The following is an 18,575-nucleotide window of genomic DNA, read 5'->3' as shown; positions in this document are numbered from 1 at the left end:
ACCTGGCCGAAGTCGGAAAACCCCACCCCCGTTTTCTGACGCGGCGTGCCCCCACCGGCAACGGGATTCTCCATTCCCGCGAGCCGGCCAATGGGGTTACCCATTGTGGCCGCCCCCATGCCACCAGGAAACCCACGGATGTGGGTGAGCAGCCGGCGAAGCGGAGGATCGCGCCGACGGGAGAATTCCGCAGGCTATGTTTTTTCTCCCCATATCCACGCCAAGAAGTGGAAGAGACAGGCTAAAATAATCCCTCTGAGGTACGGTAGGAGCACTAACATTTCAGGCCTTCTCGAGAGTTGTTAAGGAGAGGGAAAGGTGGCACAAGGCACAGACATGAATCCCGTGGAGACAAGCTTTCGAAGGCGAGTGGGAGTTGAAATGGGAAGATCGAGAGTGAGGTGAAGGAAGACGAGGAGCGGGGAGGTAAACAGACTGTTGCTTGTTTGTCAGCCTTAGCTACAGGATATCAAGGAGTCCTCGAGAAGAGCAAATCTGGTTAGTCGCCGTTACCTAAATCTGCTATGCAGCATTGCTTGTTTCTCTTGACGAGAATATTTCGGCTTTTCAAATCCCGGTGAGCGATGGCGGCTTTTCCTGGTGTGCCGATGATTTCTGCGTGCAAGTGGACAAGGCCGCTGATGATGGACAGGGCGAGTTTCAGACAGCCCTCTGTGTCTACGGTGTTGCACTGCAGGTAGTCGTACAGCGAGCCATTCTCGTGGTAGCGCGTTATGAGCCAGAGCTGGGTGCTCGAATTCCGCGATGTCATGTCGGAGGCGATGAAGCCTGGAGAGGGAGGAGGTCAGGACAACAGGTTAGAATGTGTCAGGGTACAATGCGGACAGGCGAAAGATTCACACTCGATCGATCAAGCCCAGGGAATAAAAGGAAAATCAGGTGGAGAGGAGCATAGAAGAGCAAAGGAACCTGCCACAGAATGACATTGGGTTTTACAGCCTAGAAATAGGCCCATTCAGCCCATCTAATCCATGCTCCATATGGGCCTCTTCCCACTCTTCATCAACCCATCAATCTACCCATGGCCATGTTAAATTGTCCCTTAGTGTCCAAAGATGTACAGGTTAGGTGGATTGGCCATGTTAAATTGTCCCTTAGTGTCCAAAGATGTGCATGTTAGGTGGATTGGCCATGATAAATTATCCCTTAGTGTCCAAAGATGTACAGGTTAGGTGGATTGGCCATGTTAAATTATCCCTTAGTGTCCAAAGATGTGCAGGTTAGGTGGATTGGCCATGATAAATTATCCCTTAGTGTCCAAAGATGTACAGGTTAGGTGGATTGGCCATGTTAAATTGTCCCTTAGTGTCCAAAGATGTACAGGTTAGGTGGATTGGCCGTGCTAAATTGTCCCTTAGTGTCCAAAGATGTGCAGGTTAGGTGGATTGGCCATGTTAAATTATCCCTTAGTGTCCAAAGATGTGCAGGTTAGGTGGATTGGCCATGATAAATTGCCCCTTATTGTCCAAAGATGTGCAGGTTAGGTGGATTGGCCATGATCAATTGTCCCTTAGTGTCCAAAGATGTGCAGGTTAGGTGGATTGGCCATGCTAAATTGTCCCTTTGTGTCCAAAGATGTGCAGGTTAGGTGGATTGGCCATGTTAAATTGTCCCTTAGTGTCCAAAGATTTTTTTATTTTTATTTTTATTTTTAAAAATAAATTTAGAGTTCCCAATTCATTTTTTCCAATTAAGGGGCAGTTTAGCGTGTTCAATCCACCTAGCCTGCACATGTTTGGGTTGTGGGGGTGAAACCCACGCAGACACGGGGAGAATGTGCAAACTCCACACGGACAGTGACCCAGAGCCGGGATCGAACCTGGGTCCTCAGCGCCGTTAGGCAGCAGTGCTAACCACTGTGCCACCGTGCTGCCCCTTAGTGTCCAAAGATGTACAGGTTAGGTGGATTGGACATGCTAAGTTGTCCCTTAGTGTCCAAAGATGTACAGGTTAGGTGGATTGGCCATGCTAAATTGTCCCTTAGTGTCCAAAGATGTGCAGGTTAGGTGGATTGGACATGCTAAGTTGTCCCTTCGTGTCCAAAGATGTACAGGTTAGGTGGGGTTAGGGGGATAGGGTGGGGGGAGTGGGCAGACGTGATGGATGAATGGCCTCCTCAGCATTGTAGGAATTCTATGTTCTACAGGAAAGTTAGGAACATTAATTTTCTTCATCAAAATGGCTGATCTGTATCTCAATTCCATTGATTCTCCTTAGTTCCACAACTCTTGAATAATCTTATCCAATACCAAACAGGTGGATGGTATTGAGCATTGAGCAGCAACAGTCAACACCTTCAGGAGCAGAGGGGGAAAATAACGGAATGAATTTGACAACTATTCTGAGAGGGATTTGCTCTCTTACTAAGAAAATATCTCAGGGTCTACCTGGAGGGAATTAGTGCAGCGACTAATACAATTACAAAATACATCAAACTGGATCTCTTCAGCCCCCCATCAGCACGTCTTGTGAGGATTCTGCCACACTTACCTAAGATGTTATCGTGCCTCAGTAAGACTGTGTTGTAGATCTCCGTCTCCCGAAACCAGGACTGCTCGTCTCTTGAGGAAAAGATCTTGATGGCCACATTTTCCCCCTGCCACATGCCTCTCCACACTTCCCCGTACCGTCCTTTTCCTAAGCAAGACACACAAGAGTTAGAACAAGGGAGCCACGCTCCTCCAAGGCCCAATGGAGGTAAATCCGCTCTTTGATACGGAATGGGGCTCTACGGAATGGAGAAGGAACCCAACTTTGATCAGCTGCTCTAAACTTAAACAGAGTTAGTTGATTTTAAGTGAGGCTTCTGGGACACAATAATAATAATCTTTATTATTGTCACAGGTAGGCTTACATTGAGACTGCAATGAAGTTACTGGGGAAAGCCCCTGGGCTGGATTCTCCACACCCCGACGGCGAAATCGCATTCAGCGACGGGGCGGAGAATCCACTTTCCCGCACAAAATCGAGAGCGGCGCCCGTTCCGCGATTCTCCACACCCGGAAAAGCGGCGTACTCGGGGACTACGGTGCACCGAGTATCCACCTCCTGAGGCCACTGCCTGAGGCCCACCCCGCTATTCTCCGTCCCCAATTGGCCAAATTCCCAACGGCGTGTTTTTAAAATTTAGCGTGGCCAATCCACCTACCCTGCACATCTTTGGGTTGTGGGGGTGAAACCCACGCAGACACGGGGAGAATGTGCAAACTCCACACGGACAGTGACCCAGAGTCGGGATCGAACCTGGGACCTCGGCGCCGTGAGACAGCTGTGCTAACCACTACGCCACCGTGCTGCCCTTTGACGGCGTATTTCTAATCTGGTCCTGCCGTTCGGGAAACTCGCTTGGCTGCTGCAGACTCAGTCCACGGCCGCCACAGTCGGGGGAGGGCTGATTGGAGGGCGGGGGGGGCCTCATTCGGGACTGGGATTTTTTTTATGTGCGGGAAGTCCGGGTCGGGCGCGCAGCCAGTTGAGGGCACTATTTCCGTGGTCCAGGTCCGCGGGCTGAGTCCGCCATGGATCACGACGCGGCCGCTGGAGGCCGCCGTGTGCATGCGCGACCTCTGACCCGGAAGTGTGGGGGGGCCGTATCGGCAGCTAGAGCTGCTAGCTCCCTGCAGGACAGTGAATCTGTGGCCTTTTGACGCCAGTTTTCCTGACGTAAAAGACCACAGTTTTCACGACAGCGTGGGGACATAGTCCCGAAAACGGGAAATCCAGCCCCCTAGTCGCCACATTCCGGAGCCTGTTCGGGTCACAGAGGGAGAATTCAGAATGTCCAATTCACCTAACAGCACGTCTTTCGGGACTTGTGGGAGTAAACCAGAGCACCCGGAGGAAACCCACGCAGACACGGGGAGAACGTGCAGGCTCCGCACAGACAGTGACCCAAGCTGGGAATCGAACCTGGGACCCTGGCGCTGTGAAGCAACGGCGCTAACCACTGTGCTACCGTGCCGCCCCATTTGGCCAAAGTGCCTCTGAACCTAAAGGAGGGGGAAGAAAACAGGCCAACGCTCATCACTGTTCAATAACCCCCTGCCAGAAAAGGATGCACCACGAGGATTGGGGCTTGACTGTGATGCCCTCCACGGGCAAATAGTTTTCCGAAAGTTGTCGTTCACACACATGGAATGGCAACGTGGGAAGGAGGAAAATTGCAAATTAAAATAAAGAGAATAATTAGGAGGGGGTGGGGTGGAGTGGAAGAAGGATTGTCCAGTTGGAAACATTTGTCATCTGGCCTATGGAACGCAGGGTCAAACCCGAGCAACGGGGGAAGGTTAATTCCTCACTTCCCAGCGCAGGAAAGATGGAAATACTGACTTTTCACACATGTGGAAGACCAAAGGATTGAAACTCCTGGGATCCTTCATTCCACTTGATCCAGAGAATCCCTTCTCTTACTGAAGCTGGTTCCAAGTGAAGTCTGTTTGATTATCTCTGTCCAGATTCCAATGGGCACGATTCAAAAACTCTGGAATTTGGGCTATAATTGGAGTAACTGAGTCAGGATGCAAGAATAGAGTGGGGGCTGGAAGGGCGGGGATTATTGTTTCGGCACGAACCAAGTGACATAAATAATAAGATAATATTGGTGACAAGAATCTAAAAATAGTTTGTGGTCCAATAGATGACTCTTCTTGCCTCTGACCTGCGCAAGGAACACAAAGGAGGAAAGCAGCAGAGGAAAGGGATTGAATGGCCTCTTTGCGCCTGACTCGGTGACACAACCGGGGCCGTTAAATCTTGCGAGAGGCCTCTTGTGACATTTACAACACTCGGAACACCTCGCGCGATCTCGTGAGATGTCGCGATTCGTTATCGCCCTCGCTGGGCGATATCCAGATTAACATGTTTAAGTCAGCGCAAATTGTTTGTGCTTCAGGAATGTGGAGGGACAGGGAGATCTTGGGGTTCATGTCCACAGATCTCTGAAGGTTGCCACTCAAGTGGATAGAGCCGTGAAGAAGGCGTATAGTGTGTTAGCGTTTATTAACAGGGATTGAGTTTAAGAGCCGCGGGGTTATGCTGCAACTGTACAGGACCCTGGTGAGACCACATTTGGAGTATTGTGTGCAGTTCTGATCACCTCATTATAGGAAGGATGTGGAAGCATTGGAAAGGGTGCAAAGGAGATTTACCAGGATGCTGCCTGGTTTGCAGGATAGGTCTTATGAGGAAAGGTTGAGGGAGCTAGGGTTTTTCTCTTTGGAGCGGAGGAGGATGAGAGGCGACTTAATAGAGGTTTATAAGATGATGATGATAGAGTTTTTTTTTTTTTTTTTTTTATAAATTTAGAATATCCAATTCACCTTTTCCAATTAATGGGCAATTTAACGTGGCCAATCCACCTAACCTGCACATCTTTGGGTTGTGGGGGTGAAACCCACGCAAACACGGAGAGAATGTGCAAACTCCTCACAGACAGTGACCCAGGGCCGGGATTCGAACCCGGGTCCTCAGCGCCGTAGGCAGAAATGCTAACCACTGTGCCACCGTGCCGCCGATGATGATAGAGTTGACGTTCAGAGACTATTTCCTCGGGTGGATGTAGCTGTTACAAAGGGGCATAACTATAAGATTCAGGGTCGGAGACACAGGAGGGATGTCCGAGGTAGGTTCTTTACTCAGAGAGTGGTTAGGGTGTGGAGTGGACTGCCTGCTGTGATAGTGGAGTCGGACACTTTAGGAACTTTCAAGCGGTTATTGGATAGGCACATGGAGCACACCAGAATGACAGGGAGTGGGATAGCTTGATCTTGGTTTCAGACAATGCTCGGCACAACATCGAGGGGCCGAAGGGCCTGTTCTGTGCTGTACTGTTCTATGTTCTATATTCAGCTGTGTATTTGGATGGTTGTGCAATGTTTTTATGTTATGTCTGGAATAAAACCTATTTAAAAAAAAAAAAATTGAAGCGAGCCTTTAGTGCATTTAAATATGTTGGCACCCAATTCTCCTGAGGCCCTGGAACTAACCACCGCGCCTGGGAGACCACGTCACGTACTGTTTAACACTGGTCTGCACGAACGTGGGGCAGGCGTAACAGCACCTGGAGGTTGTCTCGAAGACCATCGGAGTCCCCTGGGTGGGGGAGCCCTGCGCAGGGTGGTACCCTGGCACTCCCGCTGCCACCTGAGTGCCTTGGCACTGTCAACCTGGCACCGCCACCTGGGCACCCTGGCACTGCGAGCCTTGCACTGCCAGGATGCTCAGGTGGCTCTGCCAGGGTGCCAGGCTGGCAGTGGCAAGGTGCCCGAGGAAGACTCGGCTACATGCGCCCAAAACAGGACTCCTTTTTGAGCATTAAATCGTGCCCGTTGTTACAGTTGCCACATCCAAAATGGCGGCACACCAGGGGTCCTGCTTATTACACTTCCCAGAGAAATGCATTCCCCCCACAGGCCACAAAAGTCCCATTTCAAAGAAGAGTCTGCCAGTTCTCCCCAGTGTCCTGGGACCCTTAACCAACACTGCCAAAAGGTTTATCTGACCATTGCCACGTCGGTGTTTGTGGGAGCTTGCTGTGCACAATTTGGCTGCGACATTTCTTATATTCGGGTACTTGGGTGACTGTGAAGCATTTGGGGGCATTCTGAGGTTGTGCAAGGCGCTATTTAAATGCAATTTCCTTTTTCCAGCCGTTTAACAGCATAAGACAAGGCCGTTTGGCCCATTGAGACTTTGCTAGCTTCTGGCTCAAGCAATCCAAATGGAATCGTGCTCTCTCCACGGCCCTGGATCTTTCTGCGTTTCAAACATTTATCCACCCCTCTCCTTACACAGCCATTGGATTAACAGAGATAACTTGAGGTAGGTTTGCAATTGAAATGTTATACTCTATTCATTCAATCTCTTCAGAGGACGAAGACGGGTTCATTACAAACGTGTACCAAATGGTTTGTACTGACCTACGCACTCCACCAGTGTAATTTGCCGTGCAACTGTCCTCTGGACAAGGAACGGGAGTCCAGATCCACTGCCAGAGGTGCAGGAGTGATCAAACAGGTTCTAAAATGAGTCACAAAAAGAAGCCTTTGTTATTTTTATGAAGGATAAGAACAGCTCTTAGTAGGAACTCACAAGTACATTACTACTCTCTACCTGTTAAAGTGGGCTTTTAAATTCTTAACGATAGCTGGAAGCGAGGACAGCACTGCTTGTGAGTACTGTTATGGGCCAGGGTTTAGAAAACATCAAAGTGTATTATGGAGTTCACCTGACCTCTAACTGTTTATTGATTTTGGTTAGAATGAACACAAGAGCCCGCCTTTCAGCTGTTATTCAACAGATTTCTGAGGCACTTTAATTCAAAAAACAAACTTTATTCTAAGAATTTAGTTCACATTTGTATAAACACACACAGTAAGAATTTTTATCAAGTACAAACTTAAAAGCCCCACACAGCTACAGTAATCTATGTATCAGCCTTAATGAGTTCCCCCTTCAACTGTTCTAATTCAATAACAAAATCCAAGTAAATTCAGAAACCCCTTTTCAAAGGTGTGGCCAAAGCACACGGCGTTATTACTGGTACAAGACTTGTTATTGATACTCTGTTTCCCTTCTCAAACAGCAGGTTCCTTCCAGAAAGCAATTATCTCTTTTAAGCTATCAAGCAGTCTGGAGACAGCTTTTAAAATGAAGATAGAGAGACGCTTCTTCCAAGCTGTGCAGTTCAAAACCAGTCCAAAACTCAAAGCGAAAGTAAAACTCAGAGCCACAGCCCAGCTCCACCCACACAATGACATCACTGAAGCCATGTGATAAGACAAAAACCTTTCTTAAAGGGACATTCCCATGACAGTACAGTGTCCACTTCCCCATTGAGACTGCCTGTTCCTGGCCCTTGGCTGCAATCTAGGGATTCAGGAAAGCAGGCAGAGGTCACCTGAGGGTACAATTGGGCTTGACAATGATGCTCACCAGTTGAGCAACCCGTTGCCATCTGTTGCTGGCGTGGCTATTCGACGGGCCGTGCGAGAGGTACCCACACCACTGGTGCTGCCCCCCTCCCCTCCATTGTGAGGGAACCATTGACTTCAGCAAGACCGGACGATCCGACCAGCTGAAGGGGCCGGAAAATTCCGGCCTTTCGTCATTCAGTGTTTCCCCAAACATTTTCCCAGCCCAAACCCATTTTAACGGCCTCAGACTTCATGTTAACTCCGAGTGAGTATCTGGGAGTGACGAGGTTTGTCGAGCAGGGGAGGGTTGGGGAGGCTTTGTTGCTTCAAACAGGTGGGGGGGGGGGGGGGGGATGTTTCAGATCTTGAGTTGGGTTGTTGAGGGGTCGGGAGGTTTAGTTCTTGACTAGGGGTAGGGCCACAGGGGGATTTAAAGGGACCTTGCAGCTCTCAGGAATAAATTCAAGTTCCATGACAGCCATTACTGCCTCGGAGCACATGACCCCAAAATCTCACAACCCCACTGGGGATTGTGGCCCACAATTTGGAAAGCTCTGATATAATTCCTTCGAACCTTCCTGTTTACATTACCAGCATTGAACCTCAGTCCGTGCCCTCCTTAACGGATTCATTGCCCAGCGGTAATAACCTTTCCCTATTTACCCTCTTGAAACCTTTTCAAGTTTTATTTGCCTCTTTCAAACCTCCCTTTCGCCATCTGTGCTTCAGCGAGTCGAACCTTAGTTCCTCAGAACTCTCACCAGTAACTCCTCTCATTCCTGCGATCATCATCATGAAGCTATGCTGTCCTTTTGCAACGGCTCTACTCTTTGGCCGGTGAGGAAGAATGGAAAACTTACAGAGAGAGTGTTGTCTCCAAGCTCGATTACTCTCAACATCTCTGCCTTGCTGTGCTCTTCATTCTTATTGAGAAATGGATCCATTTGGTATCTGCGGAATCTCTGGTAAAACAGCAGCAACAAGGCCACCAGGACACCGAACACCAGCATTAAGATCACCATCACAACCACGATCTTGAGATTATTGGTTTGATTCGGAGAGACTGAGGAAACAAACAATTGCAGGAGGTGACGAGTAGAAAGAGCAGACCGTCGCCATCGTCAGACTTCAGGGGCGGTAAACATACTTCAGAGCACTGGAGCTGGAGAGGCCATTCAACCCCTCAAGCCTGTTCTGCCATCCAGTAAGATTACGGGTGAGCCTAATGAACATTTTTTTTGTGGGGGGGGGGGGAAAGAATCCCATTCTCCTTCAAGTGAAGAATTGCTTCTGGCCCCGTTGTGGCTGGGGTGGCTGGGTGGGGGGGGGGGGGGGAAGGAAGCAGGGAACCGTTCAAAAGTCCATCGACTTCAACAGGACTGGAAGATCCGACCAGCTGAAGGGGCCGGAAAATTCTGCCCTTTTGTCATTCAGTGTTTCCCCAAATATTTTCCCAGCCCAAACCCATTTTAACGGCCTCAGACTTTATGCTAACTCCGAGTGAATACCTGGGAGTGACGAGGTTTGTTGGGCAGGGGAGGGTTGGGGAGGCTTTGCCGCTTGAAACAGGTGGGGGAGGCTGATGGTTTCTGACGAAACCTTGAAGATGGATTTGAGATGCAGTATGTCAGGAACTATACACTGATGTGGGACTCGAATAATTCTTGGAGTTCCTGTAGTACTCGATGTTTGTAAAATGTATGCCATAAACCCATACATCCGGTATTCTGCATTTTTTGGTGCATGGATTTTGTTACCTCCTTTCAGCAGCTTCCATTCTGCCTTTTCTTAAACCGCCTATTTTACTGCAATTTATATTTTCTTCATTTCCGACATTATCCCGGAACGATCCGGCTCTGATTTTAAGGTTATGTCCCCTTGTTCTGGAATTCCCCCCACCAAAGGAAAATGGTTTATCTTTATCTACCCTATTGAATCTTATAATCAACTGAAACGGGGCGGCACGGTGGCACAGTGGTTAGCACTGCTGCCTTACGCCGCCGAGGTCTCAGGTTCGATCCCGGCTCTGGGTCACTGTCCGTGTGGAGTTTGCACATTCTCCCCGTGTCTGCGTGGGTCTCGCTCCCACAAGCCAAAGATGTGCAGGGTCGATGGATTGGCCACGCTAAATTGCCCCTTAACTGGAGAAATTTAAAGATCACCCTTTAATCTTGGTTTAACGTAATGTACCACCAACAGATCAGAGTGAAGGGTAACAATGAGATCCCTCACTTTGATCACGCCTAGTTATCTTCAACCACTGAAGCTATCTAAACAGGGCTGAGAGGTTGTTTGGCAGAGTGCAGTGGGCAGAGTTATTTGCTTGGGTGATATTAGTTTACTCAAGGACTACAGTGAAAGAAATTCCAACGGTGATTGTAAACCTGTCAATGATTATAAGGTAACTGAAAATCGAGCGTCAAGCCAAGCTTTCAAAATAAGTCAGCATTCCTTCAACATTCTCCTCGAACATTCTCAATTGTACCAACTACCTGGACATGACTCCAGCATTCGTACAGGGGACTCCAATATTATTCCCAATCTTGTATTGGGCACACACTTCCTGTCCACACATATTTCCTCCCAATCTCATGATTTTTGCTCATTTTTCCCCCTGTCAAGTACCGTTTATCATTGTCAAGGTTTTCCAATATTCCTATGTCCACATTGACCCTTATCACGTTTTACAGATGCACTATAGAGAGCATCCTATCGGGCTGCATCACAGCCTGGTATGGCAACTGCTCAGCCCAAGACCACAAGGAACTTCAGAGAGTCGTGAATACCGCCCAGTCCATCACACGAACCCGCCTCCCATCCATTGACTCCATCTACACCTCCCGCTGCCTGGGGAAAGCCGGCAGTATAATTAAACACCCCTCCCACCCAGGTTATTCTCTCTTCCATCGAGCAGGAGATACAAAACTCGAAGAACACGCACGAACAGACTCAAAAACAGCTTCTTCCCCGCTCTTCCCAGACTCCTGAATGACCCTCTGATGGACTGAACTGATCTCTCCGCACATCTTCTCTACTGAGTAGTGCTACACTCCGGCTTCACCCGATGTCTGTGTCTATGTATTTACATTGTGTATTTATCATATGTCCTGCGTATTTTCATGTATGCAATGATCTGCCTGGACTGTACGCAGAACAATACTTTTCACTGTACACGTGACAATTAATCCAAATCTAAATCTACCTCCTATCCACTGGCTCCACTTAATTGGAGAAATTTAAAGATCACCCTTTAATCTTGGTTTAACATAATGTACCACCAGCAGATCAGAGTGAAGGGTAACAATGACATGGCTCCACAGAGTGACCTTCTGCAGTCTATCTACATTTAAGGCTGGGATTCACAGAGTTTTGGGTTTCTTAGGAAATCCAGGAATATAGGGAGTGGCCAGGAACATGTTGAAGCTCAAATTCAGCCACGATCGTATGGAATGGCTCCATAGGCCATAGGATTTACTCCTATCAATTGTGTTCTTGTGTCTCCCAGCTTATTTTCATCAACTGATGATGAGGAATGCCTTGGGAAATGTCCTGGAATCTACTGTTACTTGATTTCTAATAGGAATATAACAGGAGTACATAGATACATAGGAGACAGGAGCAGGCGGAAGCCTTTTGACCCTTCGAGCTGCTCCGCCATTCATCACGATCATGACTGATTGTCCAACTCAATAGCCTAATCCTGCTTTCTCCCCATAGCCTTTGATCCCATTCTCCCCAAGTGCTATATCCAGCCGCCTCTTGAATATATTCAAAGTTTTAGCATCAACTACTTCCTGTGATAATGAATTCCACAGGCTCATCACTCTTTGGGTGAAGAAATGTCTCCTTATCTCTGTCCGAAATGGTTTACCCTGAATCCTCAGGCTGTGACCCCTGGTTCTGGACACGCCTATCATTGGTAACATCTTCCCTGCATCTACCCTGTCTAGTCCTGTTAGAATTTTATAAGTCTTTATGAGATCCCCCCTCATTCTTCTGAACTCCAGCGAGAACAATCCCAATCTAGTCAATCTCTCCTCATATGACAGTCCCGCCATCCCTGGAATCAGTCTGGTAACCCTTCGCTGCACTCCCTCGAGAGCAAGAACATCCTTCCTCAGAGAAGGAGACCAAAACTGCAGACAATACTCCAGGTGTGGCCTCACCAAGGCACTGTACTATTGCAGCAACACATCCCTGCTTCTATACTCGAAACCTCTCGCAATGAAGGCCAACATACCATTAACCTTCTTTACCGCCTGCTGCACCTGCATGCTTACCTTCAGCGAATGGTACACAAGGACACCCAGGTCCCACTGCACACTCCCCTCTCCCAATTTACAACCATTCAGGTAGTAATCTGCCTTCCTGTTTTTGCTTCCAAAATGAATAACCTCACACTGATCCAAATAATACTGCATCTGCCATTGGTTTTCCCACTCGCCCAACCTGTCCAGATGTTGCTGTAGGATCCCTGCATCCTCGTCACAATTCACCCTCCCACCTAATTTGGTATCATCTGCAAACTTTGAGATGTTACATTTTGTTCCCTCATCCAAATCATTAATATATATTGTGAATAGCTGGGGTCCCAGCACCGATCCCTGTGGTACCCCACTAGTTACTGCCTGCCAATTTGAAAAGGACCCATTAATCCCTTTGTTTCCTCTCTGCCAACTAGTTTTCTATCCACCTCAATACATTTCCCGCAATCCCACGCGCTTTAATTTTGCCCAATAATCTCTTATGCAGGACTTTGTCAAACGCCTTCTGAAAGTCCAAATATACCACATCGACTGGCTCCCCCTTGTTAACTGTACTGGTTACCTCTTCAAAGAATTCCAACAGATTTGTCAAGCATGATTTTCCCTTCATAAATCCATGCTGACTCTGACTGATCCTGCCACTGCTTTCTAAATGTTCCGCTGTAAAGTCCTTGATCATGGATTCAAGCATTTTCTCCACTACCAATGTTCGGCTTACTGGTTAGATACTGAATATCGGAGTGACGTGAGCTACCCTCCAATCTGCAGGGACAGTTCCAGAGTCTATAGAATCCCGGAAGATGACCACCAATGCATCCACTATTTCCAGAGCCGCCTCCTTAAGCCCTCTGGGATGCAGATTCTCAGGCCCTGGGGATTTATCCAACTTCAATCCCATCAGTTTTCCCAGCACCATGTCTCTACTAATGTTGATCTCCCTCAGTTCTTCGCTCTCACTAAACCTTTCATTCTCCAACATTTCTGGGATCTGATTTGTGTCCTCATTTGTGAAGACAGAGCCAAAGTATGTATTCAATTGCTCAGCCATTTCTTTGTCCCTCATTATGCACTCCCCTGTTTCTGTCTGTAGGGGGCCTACATTTCTCTTTACCAATCTCTTTCTCTTCACATATCTATAGAAACTCTTAGTGTCAGTCTTCATGTTCCCTGCAAGCTTCCTTTCGTCCTGTACTTCTTAATCAAAACCTTCATCCTTCTTTGCTGAATTCTAAACTGTTCCCAATCCTCAGACCTATTATTTTTCTTGGCTAATCTGTATGCTTTTTCCTTGTATCGGATACTATTTCTAATTTCCTTTGTAAGCCATGGATTGGTCCTCTAAGCCCCTTTGCTTTTGTGCCAGACAGGAATGAACAGTTGCTGTAGTTCCTCCATGCGTTCCTTGAATGATTGCCATTGTCTATCCACTGTCACCCCTTTAAGTAACTCTCCCCAATCTATCAAGGCCAACTCACGCCTCATATCCTCATAGTTCCCTTTATTAATATTCAGCACCCTAGTCTCCAAATCAACTACTTCACTCTCCACCTTGATAGAAAATTCTATTATGTTATGGTCGCTCATCCCCAAGGAGTCTCATACAGCCAGATTGGCAATAATTCCCTTCTCATTACACAGTACCCAGTCTAAGATGGCCTGCTCTCTAGTTGGTTCCTCCACAAATTTGTCAAGAAAACCATCCCGTATGCACTCCAGGAATTCCTCCTCTACGGCATTGTGGCTAATTTGATTTGGCCAATCTCTGTGAAGATTAAAATCACCCATTACATGCATCTCTAATTTCTTGTTTAATGCCACTCCCAACCTCACCACTGCAGTTTGGGGTCTATATATGACACCCACTAATGTTTTTTGTCCCTTGGTATTTCTCAACTCTACCCATACAGATTCCACATTGTCAGAGCTAATATCCTTTCTCACTACTGTGTTAATTTCCTCTTTAACCAGCAGTGCCACGCCACCACCTTTTCCTTTCTTCCTGTCCTTCCTAAATACTGAAAACCTGGGCAGGACTGGAACATTCCAGTTCAAACTGAGAACATTCAGTTCCCATCCCTGGTCACCCTGCAGCCATGTCTCCGTAATCCCAATTCTATCATACCTGATGTGTTGGGTATGCTGGGTCTGTGATGACTGCGTTTACCAGAGCAGTGAGAGAGACAGGCTACCAACATTTGTAGAAGTACAACTCTATTTTATTTAACTATGAGCTGTTTAACATACTTGACCTCTGGGTCGACACTATGTTAGGTTGACTGAAGACAGTATGGCTAACCTGACCAGCCTATACTGCTAGCACATGGTAGATGTTTGTGCTACTGATTACGGGCTCTGGCTGTCTCAGAGGCTGCATCCCGAATGAGCGGGAAAACTAGTGCCCTCTGGCTTTATAGTGGCCGTGTCCTGTCCGGTGATTGGCTGCTGTGTTCTGTGTGTTGATTGGTCTTTCAGTGTGTCAGTCAGTGTGTGTCTATGCACCATCATATACTTGTGTGTATATTATGACAATACCCATTTATATCTATCTGGGCGATTAGTTCATCCACTTTATTGCAAATGCTCCGTGCATTAAGGCACAGAGCCTTTAAGTTTGTCTTTTTCACAATGTTTGTCTTGCTCCCAATATTTTTCTCTATTGCCCTGTTTGAATTCTTCCCTTGGTTTCTCCACCTATCACTTTTCTTATTCACTTTTCTACCTTTTTCTTTGTCCTTGCTCCCTCTTTCTCTGACTCCTTGCAAAGGTTCCCATCCCCCTGTTTAAACCCTCGCAAACCACTCTAGCAAATAGCCCCCCTCGGACATCAGTTCCAGTCCTGGCCAGGTGTAACCCGTCCAGTTTGTACAGGTCCCACCTCCCCCAGAACTGGTCCCAATGCCCCAGGAATCTGAAACCCTCCCCCTGACGCCATCTCTTCAGCCACGTATTCATCCTGTCATTTCTACTCTGAGTAGCACGTGGCACCGGTAGTAATCCTGAGGTCACTACCTTTGAGGTCCGATTTCTTAACTTCCTTCCTAGCTCCCTGTATTCTGTTTTTAGTACCTCATCCCTTTTTTTTAGCTATGTTGTTTGTACCACGACCACTGACTGTTCGCAAACCCCCAAAATAGACTGTTGACCTATTTTCCCAAGGAGATCATAGCTGATCTGTACTGCAACTCCATTTATCTGCCTTTGCTCCATATTTCTTGATATCCTGACCAAATCAAGGGGCTGGTTTAGCTCACAAGGCTAAATCGCTGGCTTTTAAAGCAGACCATGCAGGCCAGCAGCACGGTTCGATTCCCGTACCAGCCTCCCCGGACAGGCGCCGGAATGTGGCGACTAGGGGCTTTTCACAGTAACTTCATTGAAGTCTACTCGTGACAATAAGCGATTTTCATTTCATTTCATTTCAAATCTAGGGGTAAGTTTTCCAGTCCTGTCTGCCACAGGAATCGTAGCAGGTGGGACCGACAATTTGACAGACAAGAGAAAGGTCAGTTGACCTCAGGCGGGAATTTCTGGTCCCGGGGCATGTGGGAGCAGAACGTCTCGCCCTTCGTTTTGAAACTTCAATTCAGTGTGACATTGGAACTGCTGGACACGTGCAAGATTCATCCATACTCTGGTACCCGAAAGACACATCTCGCTTCTGGCTATGCCTATTCCCCGACGGTGTCAGCTGACTTCCATGGGTTAACTAAGAGCATACGCTAATGATGGCGAGAACAAAATGACGGCCCATGCTGTGAATGCTGCCTTGGGTTGGTCACCATCAACAGTGCATTGCTCCCAGATGCAAAAAAAAACCCCCAAACGATATCGTACAACAGTGCACCATGTCTCTGCATGTCTGCAACCTCATTTATATCGCAGGGGCATTAGATAAAGGAAGAGGGGCCTTGGGTTTATATGGTATCTTTCAGGCAGCCATGGTCGCACAGTGGTTGGATGGCACAGTAGCACAGTGGTTAGCACTGTTGCCCCACAGCGCCAGGGTCCTTGGTTCGATTCCCAGCTTGGGTCACTGTCTGTGCGGATTCTGCACGTTCTCCCCGTGTCTGCGTGGGTTTCCTCCGGGTGCTCCGGTTTCCTCCCACAAGTCCCGAAAGACGTGCTGTTAGGTGAATTGGACATTCTGAATTCTCCCTCTGTGACCCGAACAGGCGCCGGAATGTGGCGACTAGGGGATTTTCACAGTAACTTCATGGTACCTCATATTAAATAGGCCTGTGCCTTGGGAGTCTAATCCTCGGCCCAAACCACTACCGTTAATAATAATCTTTATTATTGTCACAAGTTGGCTTACATTAACACTACAATGAAGTTACTGTGAAAATCCCCTAGTCACCACATTCCGGCGCCTGTTCGGGTCACAGAGGGAGAATTCAGAATGTCCAATTCACCTAACAGCACGTCTTTCGGGACTTGTGGGAGGAAACCGGAGCACCCGGAGGAAACCCACGCAGACACGGGGAGGATGTGCAGACTCCGCACAGACAGTGTCCCAAGCCGGGAATCGAACCTGGGACCCTGGAGCTGTGAAGCAACAGTGCTAACCACTGTACTACCATGCCGCCAATAGTTCTTACTTTCAAAAAACACTTAAAATAAACAGTGGCCCTGAAAATCAGCAGGGGTTCTGCCAATGTCCTGTTGCACTGGCTGGAGACTTGAGAAACCCAACCAAAACTTGCCAGGGTCCCACTTATGGAGGGCCTCAAATCTTTCTGTGATGCTCTGCCATGGACCAGATGGACTACACCCCAGGGTTCTAAAACAGGTAGCTGAGGAGATCGTGGAGGCATTGGGGGTGATCTTTCAGGAATCACTGAAGGCAGGAAGGGTCCCAGAGGACTGGAAAGTGGCGAATGTAACACCGCTGGTTAAGAAAGGAGGCCATGATGTGGAGATGCCGGCGTTGGACTGGGGTGAGCACAGGAAGACGTCTTGCAACACCAGGTTAAAGTCCAACAGGTTTGTTTCGAATCACTAGCTTTTGGAGCACTGCTGATTCACCTGAGGAAGGAGAAGTGCTCCGAAAGCTAGTGATTCAAAACAAACCTGTTGGAAGTTAACCTGGTGTTGGAAGACTTCTTACGAAGAAGGGAGGGAGGCAGAAGACGGGAAATTATAGGCCGGTTCGCCTCACTTCGTTCATTGGTTAGATTTTAGAGTCCATTATTAAAGATGAGATTATGGAGTACTTGCAAGTGCATGGTAAAATAGGACCGAGTCAGTACGGCTTCGTCAAGGCGAGGTCATGTCTGATAAATCTAAGGGCAGCATGGTGGCGCTGTGGTTAGCACTGCTGCCTCACGGCACCGAGGTCCCAGGTTTGATCCCGGCTCTGGGTCACTGTCCGTGTGGAGTTTGCACATTCTCCCCGTGTCTACGTGGGTCTCACCCCCACAACCCAAAGATGTGCAGGGTAGGTGGATTGACCACGCTAAATTGCCCCTTAATTGGAAAAAAAATGAATTGGGTACACTAAATTTAAAAAACAAATCTGTTAGAGTTCTTTGAGGAGATAACAAGGATGTCAGACAAAGGAGAACCAGTGGACGTGATTTATTTAGATTTCCAGAAGGCCTTTGACAAGGTGCCGCATAGGAGACTGTTAAATAAGTTAAGAGCCCATGGTGTTAAGGGTAAAATCCTGGCATGGATAGAGGATTGGCTGACTGGCAGAAGGCAAGAGTGGGGATAAAGGGGTCTTTTTCAGGATGGCAGCCGGTGACTAGTGGTGTGCCTCAGGGGTCTGTGCTGGGACCACAACTTTTCACAATATACATTAATGATCTGGAAGAAGGAACTGAAGGCACTGTTGCTAAGTTTGCAGATGATACAGAGATCTGCAGAGGGACAGGAAGTATTGAGGAAGCGAGGGGGCTGCAGAAGGATTTGGACAGGCTAGAAGAGTGGGCAAAGAAGTGGCAGATGAAATACAGAGTGGAAAAGTGTGAGGTTATGCACTTTGGAAGGAGGAATGGAGGCATAGACTATTTTCTAAATGGGGAAATGCTGAGAAAATCAGAAGCACAAAGGGACTTGGGAGTCCTTGTTCACGATTCTCTTAAGGTTAACGTGCAGATTCAGTCGGCAGTTAGGAAGGCAAATGCAATGTTTTTTTTAATAAATTTAGATTACCCAATTATTTTTTCCAATTAAGGGGCAATTTAGAGTGGCCAATCCACCTACTCTGCACATTTTTGGGTTGTGGGGGCGAAACCCACGCAAACACGGGGAGAATGTGCAAACTCCACACAGACAGTGACCCAGAGCCGGGATCGAACCTGGGACCTCAGCGCCGTGAGGCGGTTGTGCTAACCACTAGGCCACCATGCTGCCCATGGCAAATGCAATGTTA

At 47.8% G+C, this 18,575-nt stretch overlaps 1 protein-coding gene across 1 annotated transcript in view; it reads right to left on the bottom strand.

Moving 5' to 3' along the window:
* Nucleotides 1-18,575, bottom strand: part of LOC119958113 (activin receptor type-1-like) — a 157,847-nt gene that overhangs the window by 129,792 nt on the left and 9,480 nt on the right. The window contains exons 4-7 of the mRNA XM_038786351.1: nt 8,795-8,997; nt 6,939-7,038; nt 2,512-2,658; nt 514-789 (exon numbers count right to left, since the gene is read on the bottom strand). Coding sequence (XP_038642279.1) covers nt 514-789; nt 2,512-2,658; nt 6,939-7,038; nt 8,795-8,997 — 726 coding nt within the window. The remainder of the gene's footprint in view (nt 1-513; nt 790-2,511; nt 2,659-6,938; nt 7,039-8,794; nt 8,998-18,575) is intronic.

Source organism: Scyliorhinus canicula, chromosome 28 (genome assembly GCF_902713615.1).
Source record: "Scyliorhinus canicula chromosome 28, sScyCan1.1, whole genome shotgun sequence".
Lineage (NCBI taxonomy): Eukaryota > Metazoa > Chordata > Chondrichthyes > Carcharhiniformes > Scyliorhinidae > Scyliorhinus > Scyliorhinus canicula.
The sequence above is the reverse complement of the archived record's forward strand: the minus strand, read 5'-3'. Positions and strand labels throughout refer to the sequence as shown.